At 45.1% G+C, this 21,517-nt stretch overlaps 2 protein-coding genes across 3 annotated transcripts in view; both read left to right on the top strand.

Moving 5' to 3' along the window:
- KMT5B (lysine methyltransferase 5B) overlaps positions 1–21,517 on the top strand; it is a 288,550-nt gene that overhangs the window by 159,120 nt on the left and 107,913 nt on the right. For both annotated transcript variants that reach the window (XM_086957817.1, XM_086957816.1), the window contains exon 7: positions 7,761–7,870. In XM_086957817.1, the coding sequence (XP_086813943.1) occupies positions 7,761–7,870 (110 nt within the window). The remainder of the gene's footprint in view (positions 1–7,760; positions 7,871–21,517) is intronic.
- Positions 10,506–11,351, top strand: LOC147733256 (uncharacterized). The gene has a single exon (XM_086958942.1). The coding sequence runs from the start codon at positions 10,506–10,508 to the stop codon at positions 11,349–11,351; it is 846 nt and encodes a 281-aa protein (XP_086815068.1).

Genomic DNA, 21,517 nt, shown 5'->3' with positions numbered 1-21,517 from the left:
TCGAGCCACTGCACTCTTGTGAGCTTCAGTTCCTAACTTGGAAGGTTGCGTTCTTAGTAGCAATCACATCGCTACGGAGGGTTAGCGAGCTGCAGGCGCTCACCATCCAAGAACCTTTCTTCCAGGTACACGCTAACAGGGTTGTGCTCCGCACTAACCCTAAATTTTTACCCAAGGTGGTATCTCAATTCCATATGAACCAGACAATTGAGTTGCCAGTGTTTTTCCAGAACCCAGAGACGCTGGCGGAGCGGATGCTCCACACCCTTGACGTTAAGAGAGCCTTGATGTACTATGTAGACAGGACAAAGGATTTTCGCAAAACAAAGCAGCTTTTCGTTGCTTTTGCCACACACCACAAGGGAAACGCTATCTCCAAAGCTGGGATCGCTAGGTGGATAGTGAAATGCATTCAGATCTGTTACGCTAAAGCTAAACGCACTCTCACAATTCCACCAAGAGCCCACTCCACTAGAAAGTTGGGGGCCTCTATGGCTTTCCTAGGTAACATTCCCTTGGAAGATATTTGTAGAGCAGCTACATGGTCAACCACACATACTTTCACAAAGCATTACTGTGTAGATGTGCACTCTAAACAACAGGCAGCTGTTGGCCAGGCTGTTCTCAAAACGCTTTTTCAGATGGCTGCAGCTGGCACGGGCGGCCGCCGCTGATGGAGGGACTGCTATGTATTCTATGCACAGATATGAATTCAGCAGCCCACATGCCTCGAACTGCAAATGCTACTTACCAGTATGCATCTGTTCTTGGCATGTAGGGCTGCTGACATTCATATCGCCCGCCCTCCTCCCCGGCGCCTGTAGCAGCTGCAGCATTCATTTACATATATTTATATGCTCTTAGCATGGGCATCATTCACATACTTCACTCCATCTCTGCCAATGGCTAAAAACAATCTGGGGATGGAGGCGATGCCCATGCGCACTGTAGTCCAGGGGAGGAGCCACCTATCTCGTGATACTTCGAAGACTCTTCCAGGACAACAATGTGCAATCATCCGGACCCAACACTTGGCGGCGATCTATGCACAGATATGAATGTCAGCAGCCCTACATGCCAAGAACAGATGCATACTGGTAAGTAGCATTTGCAATATTTTTCATACAAAACAATTGGCCTAGAATTCCGTTCTTGAGTGTGTGAATCCATTTGCTGACTGAGTGTGTACATCAAATGCTTTACACTGTCCTCTGATACTGCCTTACTGCTCGACCAAGCTACCACTTTAGAGAGTAAGGTTCTATCTAACTAGCCTCTGCCAAACCTCTGGGGACCCTTGGACTCTATACACACTGTACCTCACTTTGGTGCAGTATATATAGAGACAGTTTCTTATAGCGTTCCCCCGTTCCGATGTGAAGAATTCTTTTTTTGACTTGAGGATGTTCCTGTTGTAGGCATTTCTGGCCTGGCATAGAAGTTTTAAGTGTGCGGCTGAGGGGTGCTGTCTCCAGCTTCTTTCTGACTGCCGAAGGGATCGCCTTCTAGTTGTTGAGGGACTCATTGAACCAGGGGTTTCTGTCTTTGGTTTGAGTTCTTTTTAATTTTAGAGGGGCAAGGTCATCAAGAATGTTAGTTATAGTCACAGAGTAATGGTCATTGACGTCACTGACTTATGTGATATGGTGGGGGAGGTCCGATTTGCAGCGAGCTGCCAGTTCCCTGGGATCAAGGTTCTTGGTGTGTCTAGCCCAGCGTTTAGGAATCACCTGTTGCGGTGCCAGGGAAAAGGAAAGTGATGACGTGGTGGTCAGACCAGTCTCATGGGTCTATAGCGATAAGCTTGACTGTTGATTCCTTAGCGATAATCCAGTCTAGAGTGGCGCCTTTAGAGTGTATGGGGAGTGAGCAGGCTTTGGTAAGGGCTTGGTCGGCCAGGAAGTCTTTGATGGCATTGACATGAGAATCTTTAGGGTCATTCCAATGCAGGTTGAAGTCACTGAAGAAAATGTCTTTAGAGTTGGGGGAAACCTTGGCTGTGATGATTTCCATGAGTTGATCAGTGAAGGCGTCATTCATGCCTGGGGGTGGTAAAAAATGTGCAGACTGCACAGTTGGGTGGTGTTGCTGCATATGGAAAGTAAAAGGTGTTCACAGGCGCCTGTGGTGTTTGCCAGGAGTTCTGTAACAAGGAGGTTAGAGCGGTAAATGGGGGCAATGCCTCCGCCTTTTTTGCTAGATTGCCTATCCGGCCTTGCGATGTAATGTGGAGGGACTAGGAGGTCCAGGCATGGAGAAGAGGATTTGGTCAGGATTACAAAGTCAAGTTTTTGACTCCGTATGAGGCCAAACGAAAGGGGAGTCGGAGAGAGTGTCGTATGAAGGGGTGGACAGGGGTACTGGTGCTAGGTTACTATCACCCACACTTCTGTTGCGGAGAGTAGCTGAATTATTGGGGTTGATTGCGACTGTGTGAATGGCATGGTGGCTTAGGGGTTTCTAGGTTAGAGTTGTAGGACAGGAGGATGGCTCGAATTTCCTCTTCAATGAGGTCTTGCGGACTAAGGGTGAACAGGGGGAGAGTTGTAGGAGAGGAGGCGAGCTAGAATTTCCTTCTCCGAGAGGTGGCATGGTTGCTTGCGAGGGTGAAGGTGTCTCCCTGATAGCGGCAATGAGAAAGGAGGAAAGTGAAAGAGTATATGAGAATGGGCTATGAAGTACAGAGAATAAAGAAAGAGGAGAGACAGCGCGAGAAAATGGATAAAGGAGATAGGAAAGACGGAATGCAGAGAAAGATGGAAGAGTAGAGAAATGATGGAACAGGGAATGAAAAGAAGAAAAGATAAATGATGGGAAAGGAGAAAAGAAGGAAGGATAAAAATAATAGAAAGAAAGATAAATAGAGAAGGGAAGGAGATTTGGGGGAGAGATTGAAGGAGGGATAGGATTTCAGCATATAGAGAAAAGGGCATTTATGAAGAGGATGAGCTTTGGAAGTGACATAGAAAAAGTAAGAACTAAATACACACGAAATGAAGAGAAAAGCAGGGGAGTGAAACATAGCAAGTAGAGCAAAAGAGGAGGAAAAGAATGAAGGAAGGCTAAGGCAATAAGGAGAAACACACGGAGATAGGGAAACAAAGCTGTGACAAACACAGAGGTCAGAGACCAGGACAGGAACAAGAAGAGTGAGAGAAGCTAGCCAAGATATAGATTTGATAAAGTAAGGGTGGAGTGAGTAAAAATACGGAGATTTGGAGGAAGTGGGGGAGAGAAAAAGGTGGGATGTAGACTCAAGAGAGGAGACTGGATGAGGGAGAAGTGAAGGAGAGCGATAAAGTGGGAAGGATAAAGAACAAAGAGAGCTCAAAAAGGAAAAGGAGATAAAGACAAACAAGAGAGACAGAGTTGAAAGAGATAGGGGTGATGAGAGGTGGAAGGAGACTAGCGGCAAGAAGAGGAGCAAAGGTAGATGATTGGCAGAGTAGTAAGGTCACAAGATGCAGTGGCACCGGTGCCCAGGGTTGCATGGAGCCCATTGCACAATTGTAATGGGTGTCTTTTAATTCCAACTCAGAGGCGAGGGGGTGCAATTTTTCTGGGTTGCATTAGAGCCCATTGCACCCTTGGTAACACTACTGATTTTGATAGGTTGAAGTATTTACATGCTTGCATATTAAGTTGTTGCTTTTCTTCAGTGCACAAAGCCTTGGCTGCAGCACATTGAGTACCTTTATTGCTGCACAAAGAGGAAAACAATTAGAGGGAACATTGATCATGCGGAATGTCCTTGTTTTCATTGACAATACATGCATGTTCTCCTTTCGTTTTTAGAATAGTGTTTAACTAATCTGCTCAATATTTGAGACAGCTTGACATTGTTAGATAGTTGCCCCTGAAACAAAGTGCTACAGTACCGACTATTTTAAAATTATATACGTAGGCCATCATTTAAAAAAAATGTATTTATGAAATGTATTAAGCGCGCTGCTACACCCCAACGGGGGTGTCCCAGCGCTGAGGACAGCAGCAACGTAGAACCTAGAAGTTAGCAGCTGGAGAACAGCCATGTCTTTAGTTTACATCTGAACTGAGATTCAGATTCGATCAGTCGAAGATTAAGTGGAAGGGAATTCCATAGTTTGGAAGTAACCACCGCAAAAGGTCTACCACCTTTTCTAGCTCGATGGAAGCGGGGGGAGCAGGAGACGGAGTTGGTTGGATCTGAGAGCTCGTGATGAGTGAACTAGTTTCAACCTTCGTCTGAGATACCCCGGACCTTTCCCATTCAGAGCCCTGAGTGGTAAGAACCAGGGCTTTGAACTGGATTTGGGAGGATATAGGCAGCCAGTGAAGGTTCTTCAGGTGAGAGGAAATAGAATGGCGGTAGGGAACCTTGCAAATCAACCTGGCCGTAGCATTCTGAACAATCTGTAATCGTTGTAGAAGATATGCAGGAGCACCCACATATAGGCTATTGTAGTAATCCAAATGGGAGGTAATGAGGGCATGCCTTATAGTCTTAATAGAGTCCATGGGCAGGTAAGGGGAGATTTATTCTATCATATGCAATTTGCCAAAGCATTCAGAGGTCACTTTATGAATTTGGGTTTTGTAAGATAGTTCATTATCAATTTGAAAGCCTAGATTTCGAGCTACTTTCACAGGGCATGGGGAAGGGTCCAGCTCGGATGGCCACCACTTGGACGGCTGTAAGGGGGATATTTGATGGAAGAACACCTCAGTTTTATCGGTATTTATCTTCAAGGTGTTATGAGTCATCCAAGATACAATGTTGGAAAGGCAGGCTTTAAAATTCTCAAGTCTGTAGTCAGAGTTGTCTCTAAAAGAGAAAATTAGCTGTGTATCGTCAGCATAAGAGATCACTCTGACTCCATATGCCTATATAACCTTTGCCAGAGGTGACAGATAGACATTAAAAAAAGGGGGGCTAAGAGCCGACCCCTGAGGGACTCGACAACTAAGGTTTTTTTTGTCTTCGGACAGAAAGGGTCGACACCACACCTGTTGTGTTCTATACGTTAGGAATGATTTTATCCAGGACAAAGGAGCGTCCCGTATCCCTATCTTATGGATTCTATCTAGCAGTATGGAGTGGGAGACGGTATCAAAAGCCGCAGACAGATCGAGGAGTACCAACATGGCTACCTCGCCTCTGTCCACGCTCTCCCTTATGTTCTCTGTGGCCTCCAATAATGCTGTCTCCGTACTAAATCCGGATCTAAATTTGGATTGTGAATCGTGGAGAAGATTACTGGACTCCAAATAGTCGGTCGGCTGTTCCTGCACGACTTTTTCTAGTATCTTTGCTGGTTTGGCAAGGAGCGATATGGGTCGATAATTACTGTACACTCCAGGATCAGCCTCTGGCTTTTTTAGAAGAGGGATCAATGTGGCTTGTTTCCATGCTGCAGGGAAGTGGCCAGAAAGAAGGGAGGCATTCCAAATTGCGATTAGTGGTTGGATGATTACTGGAGCCAAGGAAGTAAACACCTGGGCGGGAACCGGGTCAAGAGGTGACCCTGACTTACATCGCTGCATTTTTTGAAGGGCCGTTGTCTTAAAGGCACAGAGCATCTTTTCGCTAGAGGAAGTGAGAGGCTGGGGTAGGATCTCCTTGCTGGACCTCTAAGCGAAATTAAAAGATGATAAAATGTCAGCAATTTTATCATGAAAAAAGTCAGAGAGGCCATCACAGAGCTCTTGACTTGCTTTAATAGGATGAGTGAGAGCCGCTGGTTTAATGAATTCCTTCACAATTTGATATAATGTTTTAGCCAAATTATCAACGGTATTGATTTTATTAGTAAAATATTCTTTCATAGTAGTCTGTTTGAGTTTATGAAATGTTTTTAAGGCCTTTCTGTATATGGCTTTAGCAGAAGGGTCATAGGTGAGTCGCCATAAGCGTTCAAGCCTCTTACATTTACTTCTTTCTTCCCACATAGTCGGAGAGAACCAGGGGGCCGAGGGTTTAGTTCGGGCCATGAGAGGGTTTGTAAGGGGGCAATGGTGTCTATGGCAGTGGAAAGGTGCATGTTAAATTTCTCGACTTCGGCATTCTAGTCATTCGAGAGTTGCCAGTTCAGATTGGCCAATGTGGGTTCGAGTGTATCACATGTGACTTTATACCACTTTCTCCCTAGGTTCTTAGTCCTACTATAAAGAGCCGGAGGAGGGACGGTGGTCAGATTAAAAGGAATTAGAAAATTATCTGACCAGGTCAGGGGGAGTGGCAATAAGGTGGTAAGGCCCGGCAGGTTTGGAAATACAAGGTCTAGGGTATGACCCGAGATGTGGGTAGGGCCACGTACTCTCAGGTCAAGGTTTATGCCAGCCAGAGTTTCCACGAAGGATCTTGCTTTTGCACACGTGCTGTCATCAACATGCAGGTTAAAATCACCTAAGATGGTGAAGTGGGTGTGTTTCAAGGATAAATCTGCAAGGATCACTAGTAGCTCCAAGAGGTAAAGAGGCTGGGTGCTAGGCGGATTGATCAGTGCACCTGCAAAAATTAGGTGCGTTGAGTCTGAGATACTAAAGTACATTGCTTCGATGGGGCCAGTGTTAGCTAGTTTCCTAGAGGTTATCTTCCATTGCGACCGTGATATTATGGCAATCCCTCCTCCCACTTTAGTGCCTTGCCTGCTCATCCTGAGAAATTGGTAGTCTTGAGGGATCGCCAAAGTAATGTCTGGGTTGGAGGTGTCTTTTATCCATGTCTCAGTAAGAAACATCAGGTTCCAGAATGCGAGGTTAGGGATAGCCAAGTATCGTTTGCGTGCCGTGGGAGAGACCGACAGTTAAGGAGACGGGCTTTTAACTCTCTTAGGGGTGCTTGGTTTGGCTCCTCTTTGTTACCTGCTCACGGGCGAGCCAGGAAAGGGACGAGAAAAGGAGCAGTCTTACATACAAAGTGCTTGCTGAGCAGCCAGGAGGGTTTACACTTGATGTTGCTACAGTCGGTCTCGGGCCTCAGGGCTAAAAGTTGGGACCTCGACCAGCAGATTTGCCTAGTTAGGGGACCGCCGGCAGCGTGGCTGACGCTGGTCGCGGCACAGGCGTGGACGGGCGCAAACGGGCTTACCTTTGGCGCGCCCGCTGCGCGTCCGGAAGTGCATCTCTTTAAGTGTTAAACGCCGTGGCCCCTGACTCCACCCTCCCAGCGTTCTCGATGGTGATTGGCCGCCCTACCCTCCACAACAATCGGTACAAGCCCGTAGTGGACCGGGGTAGGGCCTGAGTAGCTGGCGTTACAAGTGGGCAATCTTTTCCAACGAGCAAGAAATAGGCACAAGTCTATGACTATGACGAAGATGTTAATACTAGCAGTCTATTTTTACAGGCTATTAACTTTACCTGTCTTCTACCCTCACTTTTATTGTGGTTTGTATCCGTCACATAAATGCTGTACTGCCTTAGGAAAATGAGATGTTACACGTTTTCTTTATATGTATTTACAACTTCTGGTTGCAAACCGTTAACATCTAATTTGTATTCTTCTTCTCTGTTCTGTTTAACTAGAAATAGATATGCTAAATGCCTCAGATGGCATAATAATGTGATTCGTTCCAGATGTACTTGGAAACAGTCTGGGGTTTTTCTCCTAACATAACAACCATTTAAAAATTGAGACCTATGTAAAACAAATCAACATGCAGTCTACAAAACAAGTGACATTCATAATGGTGAAGCGTGCCAGTGGATAGTATTTCTTGTGGAAATTAAAATCAAGCTATGACAATTGTAGGTAATCTATTCTTTATTGTATTTCTCAGGTGTTTATTTACTTAAGAATGTTTGCAACTGAAAGTGGATTTGAATTATTGCCTTGCAATCGATATTCATCTGAACAAAATGGTGCTAAAATTGTAGCAACAAAGGAATGGTGAGTTTAATGTCCTCTGTGACAGCTTTGTTTTTAAAGTTTTTGCAGGAAGTGCAACTTTGGACCAGCAGCATGTTTTGTTGACATTGTGTTTTTACCCTAGCTAGCCACTTGGCACCCAGCCTCTTTTTATGGTATGTGGATTTTTTCAGGTTTTAAATGCTCTGTTTGGCCGGTTTAGCTATTTTATTAAGGGAAACATTCATAGGAGTACTCAATCCTTTTGATAACAGTAGATGGTTACTTGTACCTTAGATTAGGAATATGGATGAAAACCAGTCAAAATAGTTGTGTCTTCTCTTACTGGAGTTTGCAACATTTCAGCTAGAGCACAGAACAGGCTCATGTCTTGAGAAAAATACGCATTAGGCTTGTGTGCCCAAGGTATGCAATATTGTGTGTGGGCACAATTCAGCCATATGTGAACTATCTTTATTGTAATTTTATTGTATAGTGGGGGTAATGTTTGATGCAGGCTATGTAACCAACAAATTCTCTTTACCTGGTACTGGTAATGCATGACCGAGCTCCAGGGGTATCTTTTTACTGTGCTCAAGACGTAACTACTTTTAGTTTGATGCATCATATTTTTACGCCCAACCCCTCTGTTTCCAATGTGGAGAGGATGTAGTACAATGGGGAATCTCTAATACACTCCAAAGTGTCCTTAGTTGTATTTGTGCCTCAACAGACTGCTGCAGCTGTTCAAGGTTGACCATACCATAATTACCAGTACTATGTACCCAAGTCTCCTCTTTGTGTACAAGACTTTTAGGTATAAAAGTGATTTTTTTTATTGCTACACATTCTTTGTATTACAGTATCTTAGTTTGAGCTAAATCATACAATAAATCCCTGAAACTAAGAGTGAAGGCGTCTTGTAGGCGTCTGGTAACAGTATACAAATCTCTCACGGTCGGTGTGTAGCGATTCAGGCCTTTGCAGGTCATTACCATCTGCTCATTTTGCTCATGGATAACTGCAATGCCTCTTTTGAACTTGCTGTAATTAAATAAACTTATGTTCAAGGCATATGGGCTGCAGATGGTACATTTATGAATAGATCGCCATCTGGTGTTGGGATCGGATGATTGCACTTGTTTTTCTCTTAGAGAAGTCTTTTGTCGTCACAAGACTGGTGACTCTTCCTTTGGGTGCTAGTGCGCATGGGCATCGGCTCCATCCTTAGATTGTTTTTTTCCGCCATCGGGTTTGGATGAGGATTGAAGCGCTCCGGATCGACTTCGAGAAAAAGTGATATTTCGGCGCGTATTCCCTTTCCAATTCGACGGTATTGTTATCGAACGCGATTTCATTTTCATTCCGACGCGTTTCGACTCTTACAATAAACATTTTCTTCTACGTCGACGAGGCCGGGAGGCCTTTCTCGACGTAGTCCAGCCCGGAGGCCATGGAAAGGACTCCATTTAAGAGATGTCCAACGTGTGGTGCTAAGTTCCCACACATGGACCTACACGAGGTGTGCAATCTCTGCCTATCGCCTGAACACGAATCCAGGGACTGCGAAGCCTGCGCAGCATTCTCCTCCAAATCGACGATTAGAAACCGTCGAGCCCGAAGACACGAGGTTTCGAGAATGCAGTCGGAGGCAATCCCGGAGCTGTTATAGGTGCAGTACCCCGAAGAAGAGGAACATGAGGACGAGTCGGGGTCGGAGGTGGACGAGTCTGATGTCGAAGAAATCGACGTTCAACAAACCGCGAGTGACGACGTCCCCTTACCAAAAAACCAACCCCGTGTGGTACCGACCCCGCCTTCGAGCCCGGTCAGACTACCGAAGAAAGTTTCCGACGCCCCGCCTTCGGGCCCGGCAACGAAACCGAAACAGAAACAGAAACTCTCGGCCTCCCACCATGTCGGAACCGAGAAACGGTCGACATCGACACCGAAGCTCCATACAAAGGAAAGCTCGCCGTCAAAACATTCCATGTCGAAACCGAAACATGCTTAGACGCCGAAGACTTACTCGACACCGAAAAAATCGGAATCGAGCAAATTCTCGGTGCCGAAAACACAGAACATTGACGGTCAGAAGCAAAGGCACCTTTCGGAACCAAAAACTTCGGTACCGACACAGGAGCAGCAGACAGATCCAAAACAAAATACTTTGTTTATCGATCCGCAAACTGGCAAAGTGGTGACAAAATCACCGAAAAAGAGGAAGAATGAACAGCTAGATGACAAAGCTCTTCCTCCTAAAAAGAGAACAATGGGGACAAATACAACTCCTCCCCTTTCTCCTAGACCTAGAGACACACCCTCTTCTCCTCTTCCTCACACTATGCCAGCTATTCCTCCACCTTCTACACCAAGACCAATTACACCTCAAACAGATGTAGACAGTGACACAGGGGAGGGAGAACTTCATGGGGATGAGGACACTGTCCCAGATGAAGAAGACCCATGGGAGAATTATAATGCAGGGTCAGATGATGATAACGACCCAGAATTATACCCCTCAAAACCTTCACCACCTGATGATAATACAGGTTTTGTACAGCTGATTAATAGGGCAGCAAAATACTATAAGGTAGATTTGCACGCAGAACCTCAAATAGAGGATTTCCTTTTAGAAACGCTACCTGCTGCACAAAGAACATCAGGAACACTACCTATGCTAAAGGGTCTTCTCAATCACACAGCAGACATATTCAAAGACCCTGTGAGGGCTAGGGTATTAAACCCAAGAATTGATAAAAAATATAAGGCAGCCCCAAAGGGCCCAATATTTATTAAGGGACAGGTACCTCTGAACTCACTTGTAGTCACAAACGCTCGTAAAAGAGCAAACTCATTATCTACAGGAGAAGCTCCTCCTCCTGATAAAGAGTCCAAGTTAATAGATGCATCGGGCAAAAGAGTAGCATCCCAAGCAGCAAACAGCTGGCGCATAGCTAATACACAAGCGCTACTTGCACGCTATGATAGACCGCATTATGATGAGTTAGAAAAACTCATTACACATCTCCCTAAGGAACATCAAAAAAGGGCAGACCAGCTTATACAAGAAGGGAAGATAATAACCTACACTTCCATTAAGTGCGCCTTAGACGCGGCAGACACTGCAGCAAGATCCATCAACACCAGTATCATGTTAAGAAGACATGCATGGCTTAGGGTCTCAGGGTTCAAACAAGAAGTACAAACATCTTTATTGAACCAACCTTTTGATCAAAAAACACTTTTCGGGTCAGGTACAGATGAGACTTTAGAAAAGATGAAAAAAGACACAGAAACGGCTAAATCAATGGGAGCATTACAACAGCCAACTCACAGAGGTTCCTTTCGTCGGTCCACCTATAGAGGCGGTTCAAAGAATACAGGCACAAGCCAGCAATCTACCTCTTTTACACCAACATCACTCAGAGGTAATTCAAGAGGCAGTTACAGAGGTAACAACAACAAGGGTAGAGGTCGTGGAAATAATAACAACCACAACTCCCCAACCCCAAAACAGTGACTTAATAAAACTCCCCTCAGACCATATAACACCGGTCGGGGGACGTCTATCACAGTTCCTACCTGTCTGGGAAAATATCACGTCAGACAAGTGGGTGAGACAAATTATCCAACATGGTTATTGCCTAGAACTCACAGCTACCCCACCAAACATCCCCCCAGACAGCGTCCAATGAGTAACATTGTTAAAACAGGAAGTACTATCACTGCTACAAAAGCATGCTATAGAGAAGGCTCCAAAACATCAGCAAGGGACAGGAGTATACTCTCTATACTTCCTAATTCCCAAAAAAGACGGGTCTCTAAGACCAATTTTAGACCTCAGACCTCTCAATGCATACATAAATTCGGAACATTTCCACATGGTCACGCTCCAACAAGTACTTCCTTTACTGAAGAAAGGGGACTTTCTTTCTACACTGGATCTAAAAGACGCTTACTTTCACATCCCAATTCACAAAGCCCACAGAAAATACCTCAGGTTTGTAGTAGAAGGACAACATTATCAGTTCAAAGTCCTTCCGTTTGGGGTCACAACAGCACCAAGGGTGTTCAAAAAATGCCTCGCAGTAGTTGCAGCACACCTAAGAAGACAACAAATACATGTCTTCCCTTACTTGGACGATTGGCTAATAAAAGCCAAGTCACACGAAGAATGTCTTCAAAACACACAAAAAACCATTCAATTGCTGCACCAGCTAGGGTTTACAGTGAACTACACAAAAACCCACCTACAACCAAACCAAGTTCAACAATATCTAGGGGCTACTATAGACACAGAAAGAGCCAAAGTATACCCCAATCCAATCAGGATCCAAACAATGATCACGTTGATCCAAAGATTTCAACCACAAAACTCACTAACAGCTCGAGTGTTCATGCAGCTGTTAGGGATGATGTCCTCCTGAATACTGCTAATACCATATGCCAGACTACAAATGCGTCCACTGCAAGAATGTCTAGCAACACAGTGGAATCAGGCTCAAGGTCAGATTACAGATCTGGTGTTGGTAGACGACCGCACACATCGCTCTCTGAAGTGGTGGAACACAACAAACATTTCCAAGGGGCGGTCGTTCCTAGAACCGATTCCACAAGTGATACTAACAGCGGATGCATCGCTCATCGGATGGGGAGCGCATATGGAGAAATATACAGTGCAGGGAAAATGGAGTGTACAGCAAAAAAGACTGCACATCAATTATCTGGAACTACTAGCAGTGTTTCTAGCATTAAACGCTTTTCAAATGCAAATCCTCAACAAAGCAGTCCTGATCAGAACAGACAACATGACTGCAATGTATTATATTCAAAAACAGGGGGGAAACACTCTCTCCATCTATCCAGACTAGCACAGGACATTTGGAGATGGGTCATTCCTCAAAAGATCTATCTGTTAGCCGAACACCGACCAGGAGTTCAAAATCAGATAGCAGACATCCTAAGCAGAGAGTCAGAACAAATACACAAATGGGAACTGCACAACCAAATACTGCAGCCATTCTTCCAAAGATGGGGACAACCAGAGATAGATCTCTTTGATACTCATCAGAACGCAAAATGCCAAAACTTTGCATCCAGGTACCCACACCACCTGTCCCAGGGCAATGCGCTATGGATAAATTGGTCAAACAAATTTGCTTACGCTTTTCCCTCTCTCCCACTAATTCCATTAGTGGTTCGGAAACTACAACAACATTCAATGACAATGATACTAGTAGCACCCACGTGGGCAAGACAGCCGTGGTTCACCACGCTACTGCAACTCTCACAGGTGCCACATCAAAAGTTAAGATTATTACCCAATCACCTTACACAGAATCATGGAGAAATAATGCACCCAGATCCCAAACAATTGAACCTAGCGATCTGGCTCCTGAGGTCATAGAATTTGGATACTTAGATTTACCTCCAAACTGTATGGAAATCATTAAGCAAGCAAGACGTCCTACCACCAGAGCATGCTATGCAGCAAAGTGGAAAAGGTTTGCTGTATACTGTAACAGTAACAACATCAACCCTCTGGACGCATCCACTAAAGAGATTATTTGCTATTTACTACACTTGCAGCAATCTAACCTTGCTTACACCTCTATTAGAGTACATCTTGCAGCTATAGCAGCGTACCTGCAAAACAGACAGCATCTTTCCCTGTTTAAAGTACCAGCAATTAAAGCTTTCATGGAAGGCCTCAAAAGAGTCATTCCACCAAGACTACCGCCTTCCCCAGTCTTGAATCTCAACATAGTACTTACCAGACTAATGGGACCACCTTTCAAACCTATGCATAGGCGTAAAATACAATTCCTCGCATGGAAGGTGGCCTTTCTTATAGCTATTACTTCACTCAGAAGAGTAAGTGAATTGCAAGCATTTACAATACAAGAACCATTCCTGCAGTTACACCAAAATAAAGTGGTTCTTAGAACAAACCCAAAACTCTTGCCTTAAGTAATTTCAGCATTCCACATCAATCAGCCAGTGGAACTACCAGTCTTCTTTCCAAAACCACAGACTGTAGCAGAAAGGGCCCTACATACATTGGATGTCAAAAGGGCGATATTGTACTACATGGAAAGAACACAAACTTTCAGAAAGACAAAACAACTATTTGTAGCGTTTTCTCCTACACATAAGGGCAATCCTATCTCTAAAGCAGGCATTGCCAGGCGGATTGTAAAATGTATACAAATAGGCTACTTAAAAGCAAAAAGGACATTAACTGTTCCTCCTAGAGCTCACTCTACACGTAAACTAGGAGCATCTATGGCATTCTTAGGAAACATTCCTCTAGATGACATATGCAAAGCAGCTACCTGGGTTACCTTCACAAAACACTACTGTGTGGATGTGCAGGCAACACAACAAGCTAGAGTGGGACAAGCTGTACTAAAAACTTTATTTCAGACTGATGCAACAGACACTATTGAACACCGCTAGGGAAATAACTGCTGTATAGTCTATTCATAAATGTAGCTCCTGCAGCCCATATGCCTCGAACGGAATATGCTACTTACCAGTATGTATCTGTTCTTGGCATAGAGGGCTGCAGAGTGGTACATGCCCTCCCAGCCTCCCCGGAAACCTGTGTCTGTTCCAACATTATCTTATTTAGATACACTTACATGGGCATTTCTATCTGTATTCTATTATACTACTCCATCTAACCCTACTATGGCAAAACAATCTAAGGATGGAGCCGATGCCCATGCGCACTAGCACCCAAAGGAGGAGTCACCAGTCTTGTGACGACAAAAGACTTCTCCAAGAGAAAAACAAGCGCAATCATCCGAGCCCAACACCAGATGGCGATCTATTCATAAATGTACCACTCTGCAGCCCTCTATGCCAAGAACAGATGCATACTGGTAAGTAGCATATTCCTTTCTTCATGCTCCATTCAGAGGTCTTTGAAATGTTGCAGAAGTTGTCGTACTGTATGCCAAAAGCATATTCAGATCATGCAAAATCAAAGCAACAAGTTCCTCATTTGGTCAATCTGGCTTCTGCTCCATAATACATGCCAGTGTTATTGAAATTTACCCTTTCTAATAGAGAATTCTATTACCAATTTCTCTCCTTTTGAATACTCTCTAGGTGTCAGTCAAAATCTGTAAACTTTTCAGCAGTACCTGTGCGCGCTGGAAGCTGTAGCATAGCATAGATAGTCACTACTCCCTTGCATTGACATCAGTTCCTTTCTTTCCACTCCACCATACGCGGATCCCGCACTCTTTTCATATCTTTCATAGACCTTTCACCTCACATTCTTCAGTGTGCAAGGGATATCACCCCCAACAACTACAGGCTTTAAACCCTGTAGAGACTTGCCACAGATGTCTGTGACAAATCCTACCCACCTGGTGTACTTGTGGTACCCGGCTGCATCGACTGTATCTCGATGAATCTGAAGGCCATCAGGGAATATAAGGCAAAACTGTACATCGCCAAGCATAAGACATTTCCGTGTCGGGCCACTCCAAGTCGCATTCCCTGTCGAACATTTGTACCCAGTCTCGTTCCTGGATTCGTCAGAGATGCTTGAGAGGCTGAATCCAAGTCACCAGGTAAATCTAAAAAGAGACATAAGAAATTGAAGTTGGCCACTGCTCCTTCGCACCACTCTTCTTGAGCTCTCTCCTGAAGTCAGCTGACTTACAAAAACTATCCCCCAACTCGGGCAGACAGAACCCAGTTTCCAGGGCCAAATGCCATACCGCTTCAGATGAGAGAGTTTCACTCAGCCATGCTCCAGCACTTTGGATGCCTACTGACTCCCTCTTGTGTGCTTCCTGATCCCTAGGAGCAGAGAGACCCTTTATTTAGACTACTGTTGACAGGTTTGCCCTCAGCGCCAGTGTGGCCTCTTTTTGACTTTTGCTCTCATTCTTACTGCAACATTTCTGTGCCATTTCTCTCGCTCACTTAGCCTCTTTGGGCCATGTCTGTGCTGTTTTTCCTGCCTTTTCTTCCATTGATGCGACTTCCGGGCCGTTTTTCTTTCGCTTTTTGCCTCCTTTTCTTATTTTCTCACTCTTTTCTCATTCTCTCTATTACTTTTCTGTGCTGTTTTTCTCCGTCTTTTTGCCTTTGTGCCATGTCTCATTTTTTTCTCACCCTCTCTGTAAATTTTGTATGCCGTTTGTCTTGCTCTTTTGCTTTTTTGTGCCATTTCTCTCACTTCTTTTCCGAACTTGCCATCCCTCCAGCTCCTCTGCAACTCTTTCCCACTCTCTCTACGCCCCCTTTTCCCCCACTCCTTACCTGCTCCTTCACGCCTCTCTCCTTTGCTGTTGTTGTGCTTCTCAAAAGCCTTGTCTACAGTTCCCTGCGCTCCTCCCCCTCTCCGGAATTACTTAATGGTGACCGCAGTGCAGACGTGTGCAGGACACCCATTTGTTGCTGGACAGCACCCAGTGCCAGAAACACTGGTCTACGATCGATCTACGACTGCCCAGCCGCTCTCCTCTACGGCTGCCCAGCCGCTCTCCTTTATGCCTTAAACCTTAGGTGTCACATCACCCTCTTTTGGCGTGCCGCACCTTACAACATGAAAGGAGCCTTCACGTGCTCCCTCTGCCGCTTCACCTACACCACCATGTCTGCAACTGCAACCAAGAACATATCCATTACACCCACCTTACACATACTATAAGACTTATCAATAAACACATGCGGACGCCACACACACCAATAACATGCATTCTCCTCAACGCCTGCTCACTCAGGAAGCATATCTGGGAGCTGCTTGAAGACGCTGCCCCGGACCTCTTCTTCCACACAGAAAAACGGCTGGCCACAGCTTCAATGCCAGACATTGCCATCACCGCCAGATACAAGCTCTCCAGGCAAGGCTGCCAAAACAGGCACGGAGGAGGATTTGCCATAGTATACAAAGACAATTTCATCTGCACCACCTCCACCAAATACAGAAGAAACCGCATGGAGCCCCTAAACTTCAAATTACGAATCACAGCAAATTTCACCCTGGGTGGGACCTAGTCTTCTGTTCCCCAAGCCCCTGAGCCAGCTTCGCAAACAACATCATGGACGTAATCGCCCCTCTAGTCCTCATTAACAGTGCTTTCATCCTCCTAGGAGACTTGAAGTTCCATCTTGAAGAACAGACCAACACCAAGTCAGTTGCTCTTCTTGACAGCTTCAGAAAACTGTGACTAACCCAAAGCATCACAGAGCCTTCCCCCACAGCTAGACACATTTCTAGACATGAAGACCCCATCTTCGTATGTTTTTTGTCAACATTACAATCAAGACCAGTCACCTAGACTGCACCATAGTTCATTTTACAGTTGCCGCCCTACTCTAGAACAAACCAGAATCCACAGGCATCCAGGCATGCAACACATAGATCTTCAACAAGTGTAAAACCAACTGCACCAACACTCTTGAAATGAAGCAACACAGCAGAAAACCAGAACACAGCCAGCTGGTACATAGAGGACCTCAAAATGACCAAGCAACACTTCAAACAACTGAAACAGAAATATAGAGCCAGCAAAGCGGAACTGGAAAAAGCTGCCTTCAAAGCCGCCCAGAAAAGGTACCACCAGCCCATCCAAAAAACTAAGCCCTAGTCGAACAAATAAACACCAGGTCCAACAGCAACAGAGAAATATTTGCAATATTCAAAATCTTCACCACACGGAAACATCAACCGATCACCAGATCTGAACAATGACTTCTCGAACTTCTTATTCAGCAAAATCACAATCATATACAGCAACTCATGCCTTCGCCAAAGGAGAAGTCCTATCAGTGAGGCTTTCACCCTCTATACACAACGCCTCCATCAGTACAAAGCTGCCAATGCATTAAAAATGAAACCCTCAACTGACCTTATCACATTCACCAATTACCTATCGAAATCCCTCCTAATCTAGTATTGGATCTTTCATAGATTCATATGCTTGAATCATTACCCATCGTTGAAATGTGGGTCTGGGACTCCCACTTCGATGATGAGGAAAAGATTCAAACATGTGAATCTGTGAAAGATACCAATACTGGATAACTGAAGTTACAGGTAAGTAACTCGTTTTCTTCCTTACCCAGCCAAAGTCCTGTAAAAAAACATCAACAACTGCCCCTCCAACCACCTCCTAAACGCCAGCTTCTCAACACCATACAATCAAGATCGGACCCAAATACAGTAGGACAGCTGCCCTCATAGCAGCAACGGATGACAACTGGATGATTCTCGATGTGGGAGACCACAGCTCTCATCCTTCTAAGGCTATCTGCAGCCTTTGACTCCGTCTCTACCGCATCCTAATTCAACACCTCCGTCGTACTAGAACTTATTTGCGGAATCCCACAGGGCATCTCCCTCAGCCCAGCGCACTTCAACCTCTACGTGACTCCGTTGGCTGATGTCATATGAGCTCACATAATAAACATCCTCACTTATGCCGATGAAACGCAACTGATACTGTCACTCTCGGACAAAACACCTAATACCAGCAAAAATTTCACCACATGCATGACATAAGTAACCAGCTGAATGAAATCAAATTTCCTCAAATTGAAATAGGACAAGACCAAGGTGGTAGTCCTTCAGGAAAAACACCTCACCATGAGACACCACCAGGTGGCCCACAGACCTTGGGCACACCCCTGCGGCCTGCTGGCAAGAGAGAAACCTTGAAATCATCATAAACATCAACTAGACATGACCACCCAAGCCATCGCAGTGGTCTCAGCCTGCTTCAACACACTAAGAATGCTGAAAGAAATATTCAAGTGGCTACCAGGCAACACCAAGAAAATGATCAAGCAAGCCCTCTTCACCTGCAGACTAGACTTAGAAATACCCTGTACACAAGGATTATCAACCTGCTAAGAAGAAGATTGGCTGCTGCATTTTGGACTGTCTGCAGTCTAGTCCTCAATCTCCCCCGCCAGGTTCACATTACACCACATCTCAGGGGACTCTACTGGCTCTCAATACACAAGCGCGCACACTTTAAACTCCTTCCCCACAACTACAAATCTCTCTACAACACTGGCCTTGCCACCTTGAACAATCACTTTCACCTCACCAACCTTCTAAAGTCCACTGTTCTACATGTCTCTTACTAGCACTTATCCCACGAATACACAAATGCAGAGCAGAGGCCTTCTCATAACTTCCCCTAAAGCCTGGAAAGACCTCCCGCAACACTTCAAAGCCCCCTCCTCTCTTCTTAACTTTCGCAAGAAGCTAATGACATGGTTCTTACCTAGGGCTGGCCTCTCACACCTGCTACAGAGTGTCAGTTTACCCTCACTGTTGATTAGCACTCTGTGAAAACACCAATAACATTACACAGGTGGCAATAGTTATGGTTTGGTCTGTCTCCATTGAAAAATTCCTATTTTTGTATTTACTTATTTATTACATTTGCCAGACAGAGGCACAAAATGAGATGCGCTCTAGAATAAATCTGAGACCAATTTTATTTTTATATAAGTTTTGATACCAAGAACTTTGAGAGCAAGTAAATACTTTTTTAAATATTGAATTTTGCAGGTAAGTAAAGGCATAGAGCATACATGTATATACGGTCGGCTTATGGGCATCTACTACGGCTCTTAAGGTTGTAGGGGGCCAGTGTCCATAGTACTAGCAGCTCTTTCTTGTATACCTTCCCTGGAGCGTCCGGGTGTAAAGGTGCTGGTCATGTTGGTAGATGTGCGCACTACTCCGGTAAAGGGAGTGGGGGGCACCCAGAAACAGGCTGTAGAGGGGGACTTGAGGACAAATCCTATAACTCCCATAGCGGTGCTCGGGCCACTGGTGTCCAGGGGACAAGGGAGCACAGTTGGTTTGTTGGTACCTGGCTGAGGGGGCTCGGTGCTCTGTGTGTCCTAGAGCCTTGCGGTTGTCAGTCTTGCCGGGTGAGGATGCAAAATCAGAACAGCTAGTCTACTCTCTAAGTGGGTCTCTGTGGTGCTGACGTTGCTCTACGGCTTCTCTGTGTCGTCCGGATTGGACTCTCACGGTCTTGGCTTGCTGCAAGGGTTCTGGTACCCTCGGTATTGGTCCTGTGCGGCTCCCGTTGGTCCTGGTATCCTCTCACTTGGTATGGGTGGACATATCTGAACTTCAGGTTCACAGGTAACTCTTCCTGGGGGGCTGTGTTGTTGGGCAGGCTGGTGAACTGCAACTTAGTAAACCGGACTTTGCTTGTTTGTGCCTGCGGACTGCAGGGGCATAGCTCATTTACTCAGAGGAAGATTACTTGGCAGTTTAAAAAGCCTAGCATTTTTCCGGGGTTCTTCATAAGACCGTTCCCTGTTGGAAGTGGGCATAACCCTGACTCAGAAAGCCTAATTCCGCCAAAACTAAAATGGTGGAATTCTAAAAATCTGGTTCATTTCAGGGTGCTTACCTTAGGGGTGGCACTAGCATGAGAAGGGGGGCATGAAGATAGAGTAAGCCTTAAGGGATCAGTACCCTGCTTCATTTATAAATGAGTGCTTATTTTAAAATCAAAGAAAGATCAAATCTAAGAAAGCAGTGCGACCATAAAAGCAGAGTCCATTTTGAGGTAAAAGGGCAAATGCTCAATTGAACGCTCTAGGACAATGCTTTATGGCACATTAAGGTGCAAGTGTTCATTTATAAAATCTAGTTTTATCAAATTTATTGTGCCTGGCCTCCTTCTCCATGGTGGAAGATATCATAATAGGGTAATAGTCCCAGCCCATATTTCAGGAAGTGTGCCTTGGCCTGGGTGCTGTATATTTCTCTCAGGTAGCCTTGTGTAATTTTGAAGTGTTATCCACCCATGACTACGCTTGGACAGGCTTTGACTGTAACCAAGGGGAGCAGGGGCAAAACTGATTTACATATGGCTTGGTACAATCTGGGGTGTTGTGGTGAGCAAAAAAACAATGGTTTAAACCCAGACCTGTGACTGAGGGTGAATGTTTGATTTGTTCAGCATTTAGTCCAGCATCAGTTCTTTTTGCTCACTGCCATATGACGCAAGCATCCTCTCCCATTCCTTCGACCAAAGGTACGAGATGTCATTTTCGTGGTCGTGTAAATCCTCATTAGTTGGACCAACATGGTTGTCAGATTTCCCTTCTGGCTCGTCACAATGGAAGGAATTGTCACGGCCACAGCGCAGCCCTGCAAAGTTAGACTGTTGTTGTAAGTCAACGTACTTATACTCCAATGCATAAATATGCTCAGTTTGCTGTGTTTTCACTCAGAAACCACAAATGAAGACTTAATTTAACGCATTCTAAATAAAATCACAGAGCTTGTATTCAGATTCCCAACGTGTCGAGCACTTCAATTCTTCAACACTTCACCCCAAACAAAGATGGCACACACGAGGGGTCACAGTGCGTGACCTTGCAAGAAAAGAGTGGCGCAGCCTCTTGCGTCAAAACCTGTGTATTGTTACTGCCACTGTAACACTACTTTATTCCTAAGGTATAGAGCCATAGCACCTCAATTCCTCACATAGTCGGTAAGAACTCTTGTGACATCACCAGCATTAGAACTCCTGTTGAAAGATAATAACATGAGCCCAGTACAGGTTACACTTGTGGTGACCTCACTATTCCCAGTCCAGTGGCTCTCTCCTATTCCTTCACAATTCCCACTGTGCCATTGGTTAATTCATCAACACCTGTGTGCTTTTCAGAAAGGAA

This window comes from Lissotriton vulgaris, chromosome 2_1, assembly GCF_964263255.1.
Source record: "Lissotriton vulgaris chromosome 2_1, aLisVul1.2, whole genome shotgun sequence".
In the NCBI taxonomy this organism is placed as follows: domain Eukaryota; kingdom Metazoa; phylum Chordata; class Amphibia; order Caudata; family Salamandridae; genus Lissotriton; species Lissotriton vulgaris.
This window is presented reverse-complemented; position numbering and strand designations above follow the sequence as displayed.